The 13,687-nt window shown below is 32.8% G+C and overlaps 1 protein-coding gene across 1 annotated transcript; it reads left to right on the forward strand.

The window, feature by feature from the left end:
• Nucleotides 1–6,916: 6,916 nt before the first annotated feature.
• On the forward strand, nucleotides 6,917–13,657 carry TGA10 (bZIP transcription factor family protein). The gene is made up of 11 exons (XM_086246166.1): nucleotides 6,917–7,215; nucleotides 7,352–7,470; nucleotides 8,043–8,146; nucleotides 8,291–8,467; nucleotides 8,589–8,660; nucleotides 8,821–8,880; nucleotides 8,997–9,074; nucleotides 9,182–9,254; nucleotides 9,337–9,608; nucleotides 11,378–11,617; nucleotides 13,502–13,657. Exons 1-11 carry the CDS (start codon nucleotides 6,917–6,919, stop codon nucleotides 13,655–13,657), a joined length of 1,650 nt encoding a protein of 549 aa, XP_086102292.1.
• The last annotated feature ends 30 nt before the right edge of the window (nucleotides 13,658–13,687 follow it).

Below are 13,687 nucleotides of genomic sequence, written 5' to 3' on the forward strand. Positions count from 1 at the left end.
ATTACCAAGATGACTATACCAGCCAGAGTCGAGAATAGGAAAGGGGCATATGTATGTTCAATAATATTTACTATTTTGTCTCTCCTATTTAAGTTTTAAAGGTTTTGAACACGTGTGTTTTCCATATAGGCTAAGATCGGCTAATGAAAAAGTTTATAGAGTAATTGTGAAAAAACGTATATGAGAACTATTTTTTTAGAGGTGTGTGTGAGAATTCATACAAAGCATAAAATATTATATGGTTGTCCCTTAAGCAACTATTAAAGGCATTTTGATAATTATTATTTTTATTAAAACAATAAAAAGCTAGGTGAAAAGGAAAAAATCTTGACCATTGCTTTGTATCTTACACCAAAAAGTAATTAGTTAAAAGACCAAAAATAAGGTTCAATTTGGTTTAGGTATTGATTTCTTTTGTTTATTTCGACAATAGTAGTGCCAGAAACTATATCTTTTTAAGTGTTTAGCTCTTAACGAGAGAGAAAAATTAGCTTAATTAGCACCACCAAAATGTTATTTTACTGATTGATCGGTCACACAATATATATATATATATATATTTCACAAACCTAATTGTGACTGCATAACAATCTCACATTTGTGGCTGAGTTACAATCACATGCATCTTAATTCATTTGATGTTTGTTTGGCGTTTGAATTTTGATTTAAGGCTTAGAGTTTGATATTTAGTTTATATATTGGCTTTTGTGTTTCAACCCTCAAGCTTAAATTTAATGTCTTAGACCCTCTTACAAATCATAACATTTTATGAACTCCAAGTGACTATATGACAATTATAACTTATTATCCCGACCAAAGATACTACCGATCAACACAAATCGTAGACCAACAAATCGATTTGTAGGCTGCTAAAAAAAAAAAAATCACTTTAGACAAGATATTTGGTTACTAACTAATTGTAGATCGATGTAAAGACTCTTGACTACTAGAGCTACAAGTCCCTATATTGGAGAACATTTTCCTATTTTCTTTTTCATCTAAGAACATTATGCTATATATATATTCTTTTAAATTAAATCACCAAAGATGCTATTAACATGAAAATTAAAATTACTAGCAATTTTGAGACGTGTAGTATTAAAATAGGGAGTACTTATTTTTCACACCCAAGATTAATATTATAATTCGACTGTCACTCTCTTTCTTAAATCTCTTTAACAAAATACAGAAAAGAAATTAGATTAATTATTAAAAAAAACCTTTATTTGGTTTGCAGTTTTATCTAAATCTAAATTAGATTACTACATAATCAAAATGTTATACTTCCATTCAAACAGAAAAGAAAAAAAAACCGGAAAAATAAAGAAAAAAGAAAGAAAAATTATTGTCTCATGGGTGTCCACATCACAACCCATATTTATATTTGTAATTAGCAGTTTGTCCTTATTTTCAGAGTGGTTGGAAACTTGGAAAACAGGGAGTAAAAAATCGCGGGAAAGGTTGGGGCCGGTCTTGGTGGGTCCCAAGAAAATCTCAGCCGTCAGATTCTTTCAACTTTTACACGATGTGTAGGTCCCGCACCCCAACGATCTCAGAGCAAGAATTGAACGCAGACGCGACACGTTTCCAGGAGTCAACGGTCCAACGTTCTTAATAAGTCGACATCTGTATTGTTATTAATGTTACGTAAAATTAGCAAAAAGTCTCTTTTACAATACTACCCATGAAGGCATGAAATTTGATAAAATTGAAATCAGTTTTGCCTTTTTTTTTTTGGTCAGGATCAATTTTGGCTTTTGAGGCTGCTTTCCTGCTAAAGTCCTGCTGCTTGATTATTTAGCTACTTCAAATTTCAACTTGGGTTCTTCTCAAAATTCAACTTTATTTTATTTTTACTATAAGATTTCAAAATTCAACCTTAATATAACTCTTTTCGAAGACCTAATTGCCTCTTTGATTTTAGTTAATTTTATTTCTGCAACAGTCAATTGTCAAATCAGTTCGTTTGGATTAGAGATCGTAGAAAATGAAGTACATGGTTCAACTTTAGGAAAAAAAAAAGTTGAATAAATGAATTATCAATGTTAAGGTCATGGTTAAATTTCATTTCATGATTTACCAACATGAAGTCACAGAGTGAGAGAAAAATCAAAAGAAAAGCACAAAGTACGATTAGATCCTACAAGAATTAGTTTTTTTAGTTACACTTTAGTGGCCTTTAATTATAATTATTTATTAAATATGTTCTTAATTTGAACCAAAAAAAATCTACAAAAGAAAATAGTGTTCCTGCATGCTAAACCATAATTTAAAGTATTACATTTAGACTAATTTTTGTTTTTGTGTTTGGCTAAAGATGTTAGTTGTAGTTATTATAATCAAATTAAGTATTTATTTTTTATTTTTGTAATTGAGGGTGTTCTGAGCCAGCTTTTGCGCATTAGACTAATCTTTTGAGTTGGTTAAAGGCAGATAATCCATGCCGGGCTTAACCGCTTAAGGGATTCACATGAGATTTTATCTCCCTTATTCTTTATTAAATACGTTTTTTAACATAAAAATTGAATTCTCCGACAATAATATTAGAGCCCGGCATGTGCTGCGCGCATTTGTTACTTTGATCTCAATTATTAATCAAACTTTTAGTTACCAAATAGCACTTGATATGTCAATTTCTTACTTTTTATAAATACATGATTTACGGATTTACCAACATGAAGAATCATAGGTTAATATATATATACCTAGATTACAAAAGAAAAAAATAAAGGCTTATATGTATAACATATAGATATTAAGAAGCTGTCTAGTGTTAAAATTAAGTTCAATATATATATATATATATATTTCATTAAACACAAACGCCATAACACTATTTGGGAAGCATACACATCTTAATTTTGCCTTCACATAAGCATTAGATCCAGTAACACATGCATCGTCTTTTAACATGTTTGTGTTGTTCTCGTGTTGTGTGAATTAAATTATGTAAAACCCAAACTTTACTCCTTAACTTATTGTGTCCAAATATACAAATTCAAACTCGACTCGTTACTTTTCGTGTCATATCGTGTTTCACCCTTTTTTAAAAAATCAAACAGACAACAAATATCCAAAATTATAAAAAATTTCCAAGCATAACAAAAATAAAAAATCTGAAAATATCATTAAAAATTATGTTCAAAACATTATATAATAAAGTTTTAAAACATTTTACAAAAAGAGCACAGCCAACAAATAAATAATAGCCTAAAATTTTTTATAAAGATTACGTGTCATTATCGTGTTTCACAAAAAACACTAACCTGACCCGTTAATTTTTTTCACAAAAAACACTCACCTGACCCGTTAATTTTTGTGTTACTATCGTGTCAATCCGTTATAGACCCGACCTGCTAATTAGTTTTGATTGAAATACCAATATTTCAAGCTTGTTCCATCATGTCGTGAATGATTTTGCCAGATGTACATAGCACTCTACTTATATCATAATTTATATTTTGATTATAATATTATTAAAGAAGAATGCTTGATTATAATATTTTTGTTTGAACTTTTGAATTAATTAATTTAATTTTTCTAGTGAAAATTATATGTGGCTATATATAATCACTAGAATTACCCCTATAAGAAAATGAATAACTAGCAAGATTAATTTGCAAGTGCTGTCGAGGGTAACATTATCCTTTGTAATTTTTTTTTTTTTTTTGAGAAACCTTTGTAAATTTGTCATAATTTCATTGCATATTTGCTTGTTTTAATTTATTACCCAAAAATTAAGTCAACAACCATATATTTATTAGGAAATTTTTTTCAACAAGGACACTTATTTTGGGGTCAATCCTATTTTAATTAGGACACGCGTTTCGGTTTGTGTTAGTTTATGACACATATTTAAAGTTTGTATTAATGTGGTACAATCTGTCAACTCTGTTAAGAATTTCGTTAAACTTTCTCTCTATCTATTCCTCTCACTCTTTCTTCTTTGTAACCCACCGCTGGAGCAGTGAAGTCGTCGGTTTGATGCTGATTTGGAGACTGGCGACCTCGCCGGCCTCCCTCACCGCTCCGACGATGGGTTATAGAGAAGAGAGACAGAGGAATAGATAGCTAGAGAGAGAAAGTGACAGAGAGATAGAGATCGATAGAGAAAGAGATGTTGGAAGAATGTAGAAATATGAAGGCAATAACAAAAGAAAAATGAGAACCTTGAGTCAAAGCACGAATTAAATTCGATTTCTTTATGACTAATTTGTCGCTCTTCCTTTGTGCAAAAAGAGTTTAAAATACAAATTGTCTCCAGGATACTATGGACTCAAACTTACTTGATATTATTCTTGAGATTTGCACTACACAAGAACAACCTGAATATTTAGAGACAGTAAAGAAAAGAAGAATATGTTGTTCTATATAATTAAATATATGATTGCAGTAGGTATGCTATTTATAGACTTATAAGGCACCTCTTGACTTGAGAGGTGATTTTTCATGTAGGTGTCTCTACCATTTGGTGAAGCACCCTTTCATTTTAAACTCAAAGCAAAAGATGCAATAGTTCAAAACATCTAGCAGTTGCATATTTCTACGAAAGGTTGGTACTGTTTCAAAATATAACCCATATGTGAAGGGTTGCATTTGTTCATAAACTATAACCTACTCATGAAAGGGTATGTCCCATTTCCTCATATCATTTAATTTGTTTGAAATTTTCAACAAGATAAAGAGACATAGAGGAAGAAAGGAAGAGAGGGAGACATGGAGTGAGAGGGGAGGGTGGGCTGTCGCCGGAAGTGGGTTGGGGCTGGGTGGGGAGGGAGATCGCATCTCCCTCTTTTTTCTGTCTGCTTTTTTTTTTTTAGTTTTAACCTTTTTAAATATTCTTTATTTTAATCCTTTTTGTTTTTGTTTTTACTTTTAATCTTTTTTGTTTTTTAATTGCAGTTTTAATATTTTGTTTTAATGTTTATTAAGTTATAAATTGAATTATAGTTTAATTTATTTAATATGAAATGACCAAATTGTCTTTCATTTGGATGCAAAATGTAACGGAATTGACGGTGTCTCCCACATTAATACAAACTCAAAATATGTATTTTAAACTAACACAAACCCAAACTTGTTTTAAAATATGATTTAACCCCAACGTACGTGTCAGTTTTTAAAAATTTTCCTATTTCTTAAAGTGATATATACTATATTTGTGAATTGTCTCTCTTTGCATGGTGATGCCTACACATGCCTAACTTCAGTTTTCCTCATATACATTACATATTACAGAAAAAAGAAAAGTGAAGGAAAATGCAACTTAATATATATATAATTTATTTATTTATTGAGCAACTAAAACTTAATTAATTTTAGTATTTAACTTTTTTATATTCGCCATTGATCATTGATCTAGTAGATTGCATTAGCTACTCAGTCCTCTCTTTATCGAAGATATCTTGAGTTCAAAACTCATCGATGATATTTGTTAATAAATTTTTTTTTCTAAAAATATAAAAATCGATTTCCAGTTTTTAATTTATGTGGTCTTTTTCTTGAATTTAAAGTCGAAGAGATAATATATTGTATCTTTTTCTTAAGCACAAAACAAATATGAAGTGGGATGTATTTATTTTTTTTTCTCTGGTTTGAAAGTGCACGGCTCCTCAAACATGGGAATGGTAGCGCCTACATTTTCAATGAAACCGTCTATTTGTTTTATCAAAGTTAGATAGGCAAATGATTTCCGATTTGGCTAATTTTTTGCAGGGATGATCTATTAATGGAGATGTAAAAAATGAACGGTTTAGATTGACACAAAACGACTCGTGTGAGCCTCAATAAGGTATACCTCAACGTAAATAAGTTGTGGTATACCTCAATAGAAGAAGCCTGAATCAATAGATACCATATATATATTTCTTTAAGGTAAAGTAATTTATAGATGCTTGAAGGTGTTACAATGATAGATTGCCCAAAAAAAAAAAAAGATTATATATTATTGGTAAACCTAATATTCAATGGTTCAATTAAGTAGAACCTAATTAAGTTAATTACATTTTGAGGTTTCCATTAAAGGAAAGTAAAACCTATCCACATTTTCCCACTAATTGAAATATAGGGTGATCAATATCATCTTGATAACTTGAGAACAATGACAATTAATCAATATCAGCTATAGCATGTATAATGACTTTTACTTTAATTTGGTCCAAAGACAATAGTTAATTAATGGTATAGGCATACATTCTTCAACAAAATTAATCAATATTATATGTATCATATATACAACATATAATGTACGACTTATAATTATTTAAATTTTCTAATCAATACTATATCAAAAAAAAATTCTAATCAATTTAATTTATTAATTAGAGATACAAAGCCGCCTTACCCATGACCCATATATCCACGTCAACAAGTTTGCAATAAGAATGTGAATAGTAAAAAGCGAAACACAGCGAGGGCATTTTTGTCATTTCCAGAGGCTGAAATGTTGAAAAGGACCATGCTGGTCCGCTTGGACAAGGAAGCCAGAAACGGTTTCCAAATTTCTTTTTTTTTTTTTTTTTTTTTTTTTTTTAAATTTTTGAAGAAAAGAAAAGAAAAGCGAATCTGCCATCCCAGGTCCTCCTTTGTGTGGATATCTTAGGAACCGCTTTATCTGAATATTTGGTTTACAGCAGAAAATAATTAAAGTCGTCTACTTCTTCTCAGAGAGAAGTGAAGAGAGAGAAAGAGAGAAAGGCCAAGCTCAGAAAAATAAAAAGCTTTGTCTCTTTTGTTTCTCTACATTGAATCCCATTCTTTTCTTCTCTCTCTCTCTCTCTAATTAATTACCAGCAAACAGCTAGCAAGCTCTCTCTTCTCTTTCTCTCTCTCATCAGCTTATTATAACCGACTCCCTCTCTCTCTAGATGAGGATATGGAGGTGAGGAAATGGTGAGAGAAGGCAGTTTTGGCATTAATGAGGTTTTCAAGAGGTTTATTTGAAGAAGAAGAAGAAGAAGATCATCAATTAAGAGGAGGCCAAGAAACAAAGCTTTCAGCTTCTACTACTACTTTCATGGCTTCCAGTATTCAAGGAAACAACCATAACCCACTACAACACCAACAACAACATCATCATCAAATACAAGACCATCATCATCAACATCATCATCTTAATCATCAGCAGCAGCATCAGATTCATCAATATGGAATGATGCAATCATCATCCCCATCATCCTCCAACATCCCAGCTGCTGCTGCTGCTGGGAACTTCATGTATGTAATTCCATCCTCATCATCATCCCAATAATTAATTAGATCATACTTAATTATGATATTGATGATCATCTTAATTATTTTCTTTATTGTTTAATTTGTTTAATTATGTGCATATGATGATGATGATGATCAGAAGCAAAGTGGACAGTGGAGGTGCCTATGATTTGGGTGAGTTAGATCAAGCCCTCTTTCTCTACCTTGATGGTCAGGACCACCACCCTTCATCAACTCACCTTCATCAAGATCAAAGAAGTGAGCATCTCTCTCTCTCTCTCTCTCTCTCTCTCCCCCTCTGTCATTTCTGATTTTCTGATGACCAGTACTACTAGCCTGGCCAGAAAATCACAAGAGGGAATATTTGTGTCCCAAGACCTGTTTGGAAAAAAAAAAAAGAGGGTTTGTTTGGGTCACAGCAAAAGCATGTTCTGACCATCTTCAACAAATTTCCCATCTCCTTTCTCTCTCTCTTTCCCAGTACTTTCTTTGACCGGATCCTAGCAGAAAATCAAAAAGTACACACACAGGAAATTAACTTTCTCTATCTACTTTTTTTTCTTTGATTTATTCATTTCTTTTTTGGAGTCTTCGGACCCTGACAAACATCATGTAACAAACCCACTCACGATCATGAATTCCTTGTGATCGAATCAATTCCACATGTACTGATAAAAAGGGTGGTGTGTGTACGAATTCTGGGTATGGGTTTTTTATATATTTGTTTTCATCTTTGAATTGGGTCCTCCTCTAATCATTATCTCTCTTAATTTAAAAAAATATTAATTAATTTTTTCTGAGTATTATTAATTTTAATGCTTGTGGTGCAGATCATCAGCAAAATAACTCATCTTCATCAGCATCAGGAATGAGGCCTCCCACTCTGAATATCTTCCCATCTCAGCCTATGCATGTAGACCCACCATCAACAAAAGTAGCTATCCATCTTACTAGCTAGCTCGAACCGTTATTATTTTTTATAATATGTAAAATAGTATTTGAATTTCATCTTGGTCGGTTAATATAAGATTAATATATATTTTAAAATTATTTGTGCAATATATGTTTGGTGGTACAGGCAGGTGGTACAGTAGTAGTAGGAGGATTAGTTTCTCCAGCTGCAGGAGCAAGCAGTGGTTCAAAGAGACCATCAGAGCCCTCCATGGAGTTGTCCAACCCACGCACTACTCATCCACCACCTTCTGCTGCCGCCACCGCCGCCTCTGGGCCTCATCAACCTGCCAAACCCATCAAGGTATACTTAGGGCTCGGGGAGAAAATGGGTATTTCATTAATTAATTAATTAATCATATTTACAATTAATACATGAGATTAATATTCATATTCAATACTTTGGATTAATATTGCGGCTGCAGCGTGAGGGTAACAGGAAAGGTCCAGCTACATCAAGCTCAGAGCAAGAAGGACCCAAGACACCAGACCCTAAGGTACTGATCAAGTACTGAATTATTACATATAATTAATTTCCACTTGGGTTCACTTTTTAGAGCCAAATATATATATATTATTTATTTTATTTCACTTTTTCCTCTTTGTTCTCTACAACAATGATTTCCAACGTCTGCTGTGATTGTAATTTCTAAGCAGACACTGAGAAGGCTTGCTCAGAATAGAGAAGCAGCCAGGAAAAGCAGGCTTAGAAAAAAGGTACTCAACCCACATCAAATTCGCAACCCAATTTTATTTAACTTTTTTTTTATTATTATTTCTTATACCATTTTAATTTTCTTTTGTTGTGTTTATTAAAATTATTTGAACTGCAGGCATATGTTCAGCAATTAGAGTCAAGTAGGATTAAGCTCACTCAGCTGGAACAAGAGCTCCAAAGAGCAAGAACTCAGGTGAGATATATATTCAACTAATTAATTGTATATTTTATGACCCAATTAACTAGTACTTCGATCTTCGGCATTTTCAAGACGTGGGTTAATTTTGTACTTTCAATTAGGGCATGTTCTTTGGAGGAGGTCTTGTAGGAGGAGAACAAGGAGTTCCTGTTGGTATCAGCAGCATTAGCTCAGGTAATTAATAATTTTTCATCTTAATTGAAAATCTGAAGTTGAGCGTATATTTTCATATTTTAATTTCCAAAATTTCAATCAGATGCTGCGGTTTTCGACATGGAGTACGCAAGGTGGCTCGAGGAGCACCACCGGCTGATGTGCGAGCTCCGAGCGGCGGTGCAAGAGCATTTGCCTGAGAACGAACTGCGGCTGTATGTGGACAATTGCTTGGCGCACTATGATGAGGTGATGAACCTGAAAAGCATGGTTGCCAAGACCGATGTGTTTCATATTGTTTCTGGCATGTGGAAGACTCCGGCTGAAAGATGCTTCATGTGGATGGGTGGATTTCGGCCCTCTGAGGTCATCAAGGTACATATTAATTTATCTGTTTATAACTCTAGTTAGGTTAAGCACTTTGAATTTAAAGAGGGCACAAAATTAATTTGGTGGGTTGTTCGTGGATTTGGCGTGCTCGTGTTGTACTTATGATTCATATAGTTTATATGCTTTGCATATAAAAGTCTAAAACAATGCAATTTTAGAAATAAGTACAAAGTGAGCATAAAATTAATACTGTAGGTTGTTCGTGGATTTAGCGTGCTCGTGTTGTACTTATAATCCATATAGTGAAATGCATAGATCGAGTACTCGTATTGTACTTGGTGTGCTTGCTTTGTACTTATGATTCATATAGAGCTAGTTTTCCATATAAAAGTTTAAAACAACGCAATTTTAGACATAAATACAAAGCGAGCACACTAAAATTTTTACTAGAGGACCCGAACTCATTAATTGATGGCTATTTTGATTTTTTAAGGTTACACAAATTTTGTTTTGTAAATTTTCAAATATTCATGGAAAATGTTCAACACATAATTGTTGTGACAAGAAAGTGACAAAACTTGACATTATTTACTTGAATTTATCTACTTAAATTAGGTCACACACATAGCTAACTCATTATCGCATGGGAACAACATGTCAGTTATGTATAACATTTCAGCTCTTGATCATAGATATACGTCTAAATCCTTTGCAACATGGTAATTATAAAAGCATGCTCTCTCTTTTTCTTTTTATTTCTTTTTAATGTGGGGAAGAGATATTTGAACTTAAGTCACTAGCAGCATGTCAATTATATATATCATTTCAGCTTTCATGACATACATGTGTGAATCCTCTTGCATGTGGTAACTCTTATGTAAGCCTTGAACATTTTAGCTCTCATAACATACACGTATGAAAAAGGTACAACACAAAATAGGTGTGACAAGAAAATGACAAAAAAATCGACATTAATTACCATAATTTATCTACTTAAATTAGGTCGATCATATGCATACTTTAAATAAGTCATTGGTTGCATGCTAACAAATTATTGTACGTGTCATTTATATATATAGTCTTTCAACTCTCTTACAATATACATGTGAAATCCTTTTTAAATGTGGTAATCCTCTTGTGTGTCACGACATATTGACATACCACTTTGTCCACATGCATATACTCTCAAAAAGAGGGTGTTATATGTAAGTCCTTTAATTAATCATTAATAACAAGATTATTAATTTCCCAAATTATATATGTTCAATAATTCTTCATGCGGTTAATTGCTTTAAAGAATTATTATTATACATGCAAAAACTCTAGCTTGATGCATATAAAACATTTATATGCATGCATGGGTCATGGGCTCATGGGTGCATGTAATGTAAGTACTTGTCGGTGGCAGAGGTAAAGAATATATGGATGGATCGATATCTCAAATATTCTCATGATTGTGAATATCATGAATGACGAAAGGTATCGTGAAGGGTTTCTACTATAGGGTAGTGTTAGGTGTCCTTCCCCTAAAGCTATGTCTCTTACTCCAATTTCTGGTCTCAGTCTCTGTGTGAGAGAGAAAGAGAGTTACACGGGTGTCTCTTTCTTTCTCTCTCTAATTTGATGGATATATACAAAACCTTTGTTTCTATCTTCGTATCTGTGTTTGGTTTCTAGCAAATAATTAAGCAAAAAATCATAGCCAAGAAAGTTGGGTGAATATTAATATTGCACGCATGATAATTAATTTACAGCTATGTATGGATTTTCCAATTGTTATTCTGATCATTTTTTTGTTGTTGATGAAATATTAGATTATTGTGAACCAAATAGAGCCATTGACGGAGCAGCAACTGATGGGTATTTGTGGGTTACAACAATCGACACAGGAGGCTGAAGAGGCTCTGTCCCAAGGGCTTGAAGCTCTTAACCAGTCTCTCTCGGACACCATAGCCTCTGATTCATTGAGCTGTCCTCCTAACATGGCTAACTACATGGGACAGATGGCTTTAGCCATGAACAAGCTCTCTACCCTCGAAGGTTTCGTCAGACAGGTACATATACATACATGATTACTATATAAATTTATTTCATTCTTAAATTATAATATTAGAAAAAAAAAAATCTTAATTTAATATATTATATTGTTAAATTGTCAATCTAAATCGTTAAAAAGGTAAAATTTTGACAACATAATAGATTAGATATCTAATAAAATAATATTAGTTATGTTATTTATATAAGAATTCTGTATTACATGATATATGAAAAATATAAGATTAATACAAGATTTGAGACAAAATTCAAACTTTTTCTATAGTCGTTCGAACGGTTTTGGAAGATGATTAAAACGGTATCTCATATATATCTCCTATTAATCTACCAACTTTGTATATGCTTATTTGCATGTTGATGAGACATGTAGTACGTATAGATCAAGTCCGATCTTAATAATGGTGGTCCCCTACCATATATATAATCTTCTGAGTGGGTCCCTCCAGAGGGAGGAATATCTGGTCCTGTTTGGGTTGGGAAACCTACCCCCAACCCCATGAACAACTCCATGTCTCACTCTCATGAGGTGGCTGGTGGGTACATGGAATCTATTTAAGTATTTATCTGCATGCCTCTCTCTCTCTCTCCCTCTCTCTCTCACTCATGAGAACTGCTTGTCGCTCATGCATTATTTCTCTTGAAAGGGACTTTCATGCATATATATATATATATACATATATTCACCCCCAGCTTCCCACTACGGTTTACCTAGGTTTCCAATAAACCTGGCCCATACCATTAAGTTCAAAAGTTAGAAACACATATTTATTACACGTACTAACTTCGATTCTTCATCTATACATTGCGTACAGTTAGTTTGTGGTTGTCTGCCAAGCATATATATATATATATGTATAAGCTTTGTCAATGTTTTTCATTAAACATAGGAAGCAAAGACCAAAGACCATGGACCAAGGACTAACCTGGCCTTTACATTTTTATCCAAAAAAATAAAAAATTAAGTTATCCATACTACTAAATAGTTTAGGAGAAAATAAAATTAGTAGCCACAGTACGTTTTGCTCTCCACCTGTGATGGGTGAGAAGCATGAAATCCAGACACGTGGCAGTAACCCACAATGCAGTGTCCATTGTTGATATACATCTCCATCTTGGAGATCCCTAGGCCCATCTCTGTATGATGTCATAGTAGTAACCGTTTGACTTAAAAGCCAACACGTAGCTAGTCCCCTTAACCATAATTAGTTAATTACACCCTTTTGACCCACTATTCTAACTTATAAAATAGGCTTTTAGGCTTTAGCTTAGCTAACCAAGACCTGTGTTGCAGAAAAAAAAAAAAGAAGCCAATACATATATTGCACAGACAAAACATAAGAAAAATCCCCATTGACCATTGTGTATTTGAGTTTCACCAACCTGCACATGCTTTTATTCATTATTTTCTTTGTTTTCTATTATCTAAAATTTATTTTCTTTTATATATATTTCAAGAATGACAATCATATATAAATACAATTAAATATAGAGATGTTATATAGTCATCTAAGAAAGATTGGCACAAAACGTGGCCAGCATATCGAAAAGGCCAAGAAGTCAAAGTCATTGACGAATTATATGCTAAATTAAGTGAAGAAAGATGGCTCTATGTATTTTCTTTTCCATCTCTTTATAGTCAAAATTATTTGCAAAAGGGTCCGTAATTCTACCCCACGACAATCAATCACCAAGAAAATTACTTACCTAAATTGACAATCAATCTCTTATTACCACAAATTAAGTAAATGCAAAACTGTGAACCTCTCAGCTTTACATGACTATATTTACAATTTAGAACCTTGTATGATAATATATAATCTCTTTTAAGTATTTTTATCTATTATTAATTGATTTTGAATTAAATGTTCATATGTTACATATAGGCTGATAATCTGAGACATCAAACAATTCATCGGCTGCAACAACTCTTGACAACCCGTCAAGCAGCGAGGTGTTTGTTGGCAATTGCGGAGTACTTCCATCGTCTCCGAGCTCTCAGCTCTCTGTGGTTGGGTCGTCCTCGACAAGATCAATCATAACTTATTAATTCAAATTATGCATATCCAAGC

This window comes from Dryas octopetala, chromosome 6 (assembly GCF_963921425.1).
Source record: "Dryas octopetala chromosome 6, drDryOcto1.1, whole genome shotgun sequence".
In the NCBI taxonomy this organism is placed as follows: Eukaryota; Viridiplantae; Streptophyta; class Magnoliopsida; order Rosales; family Rosaceae; genus Dryas; species Dryas octopetala.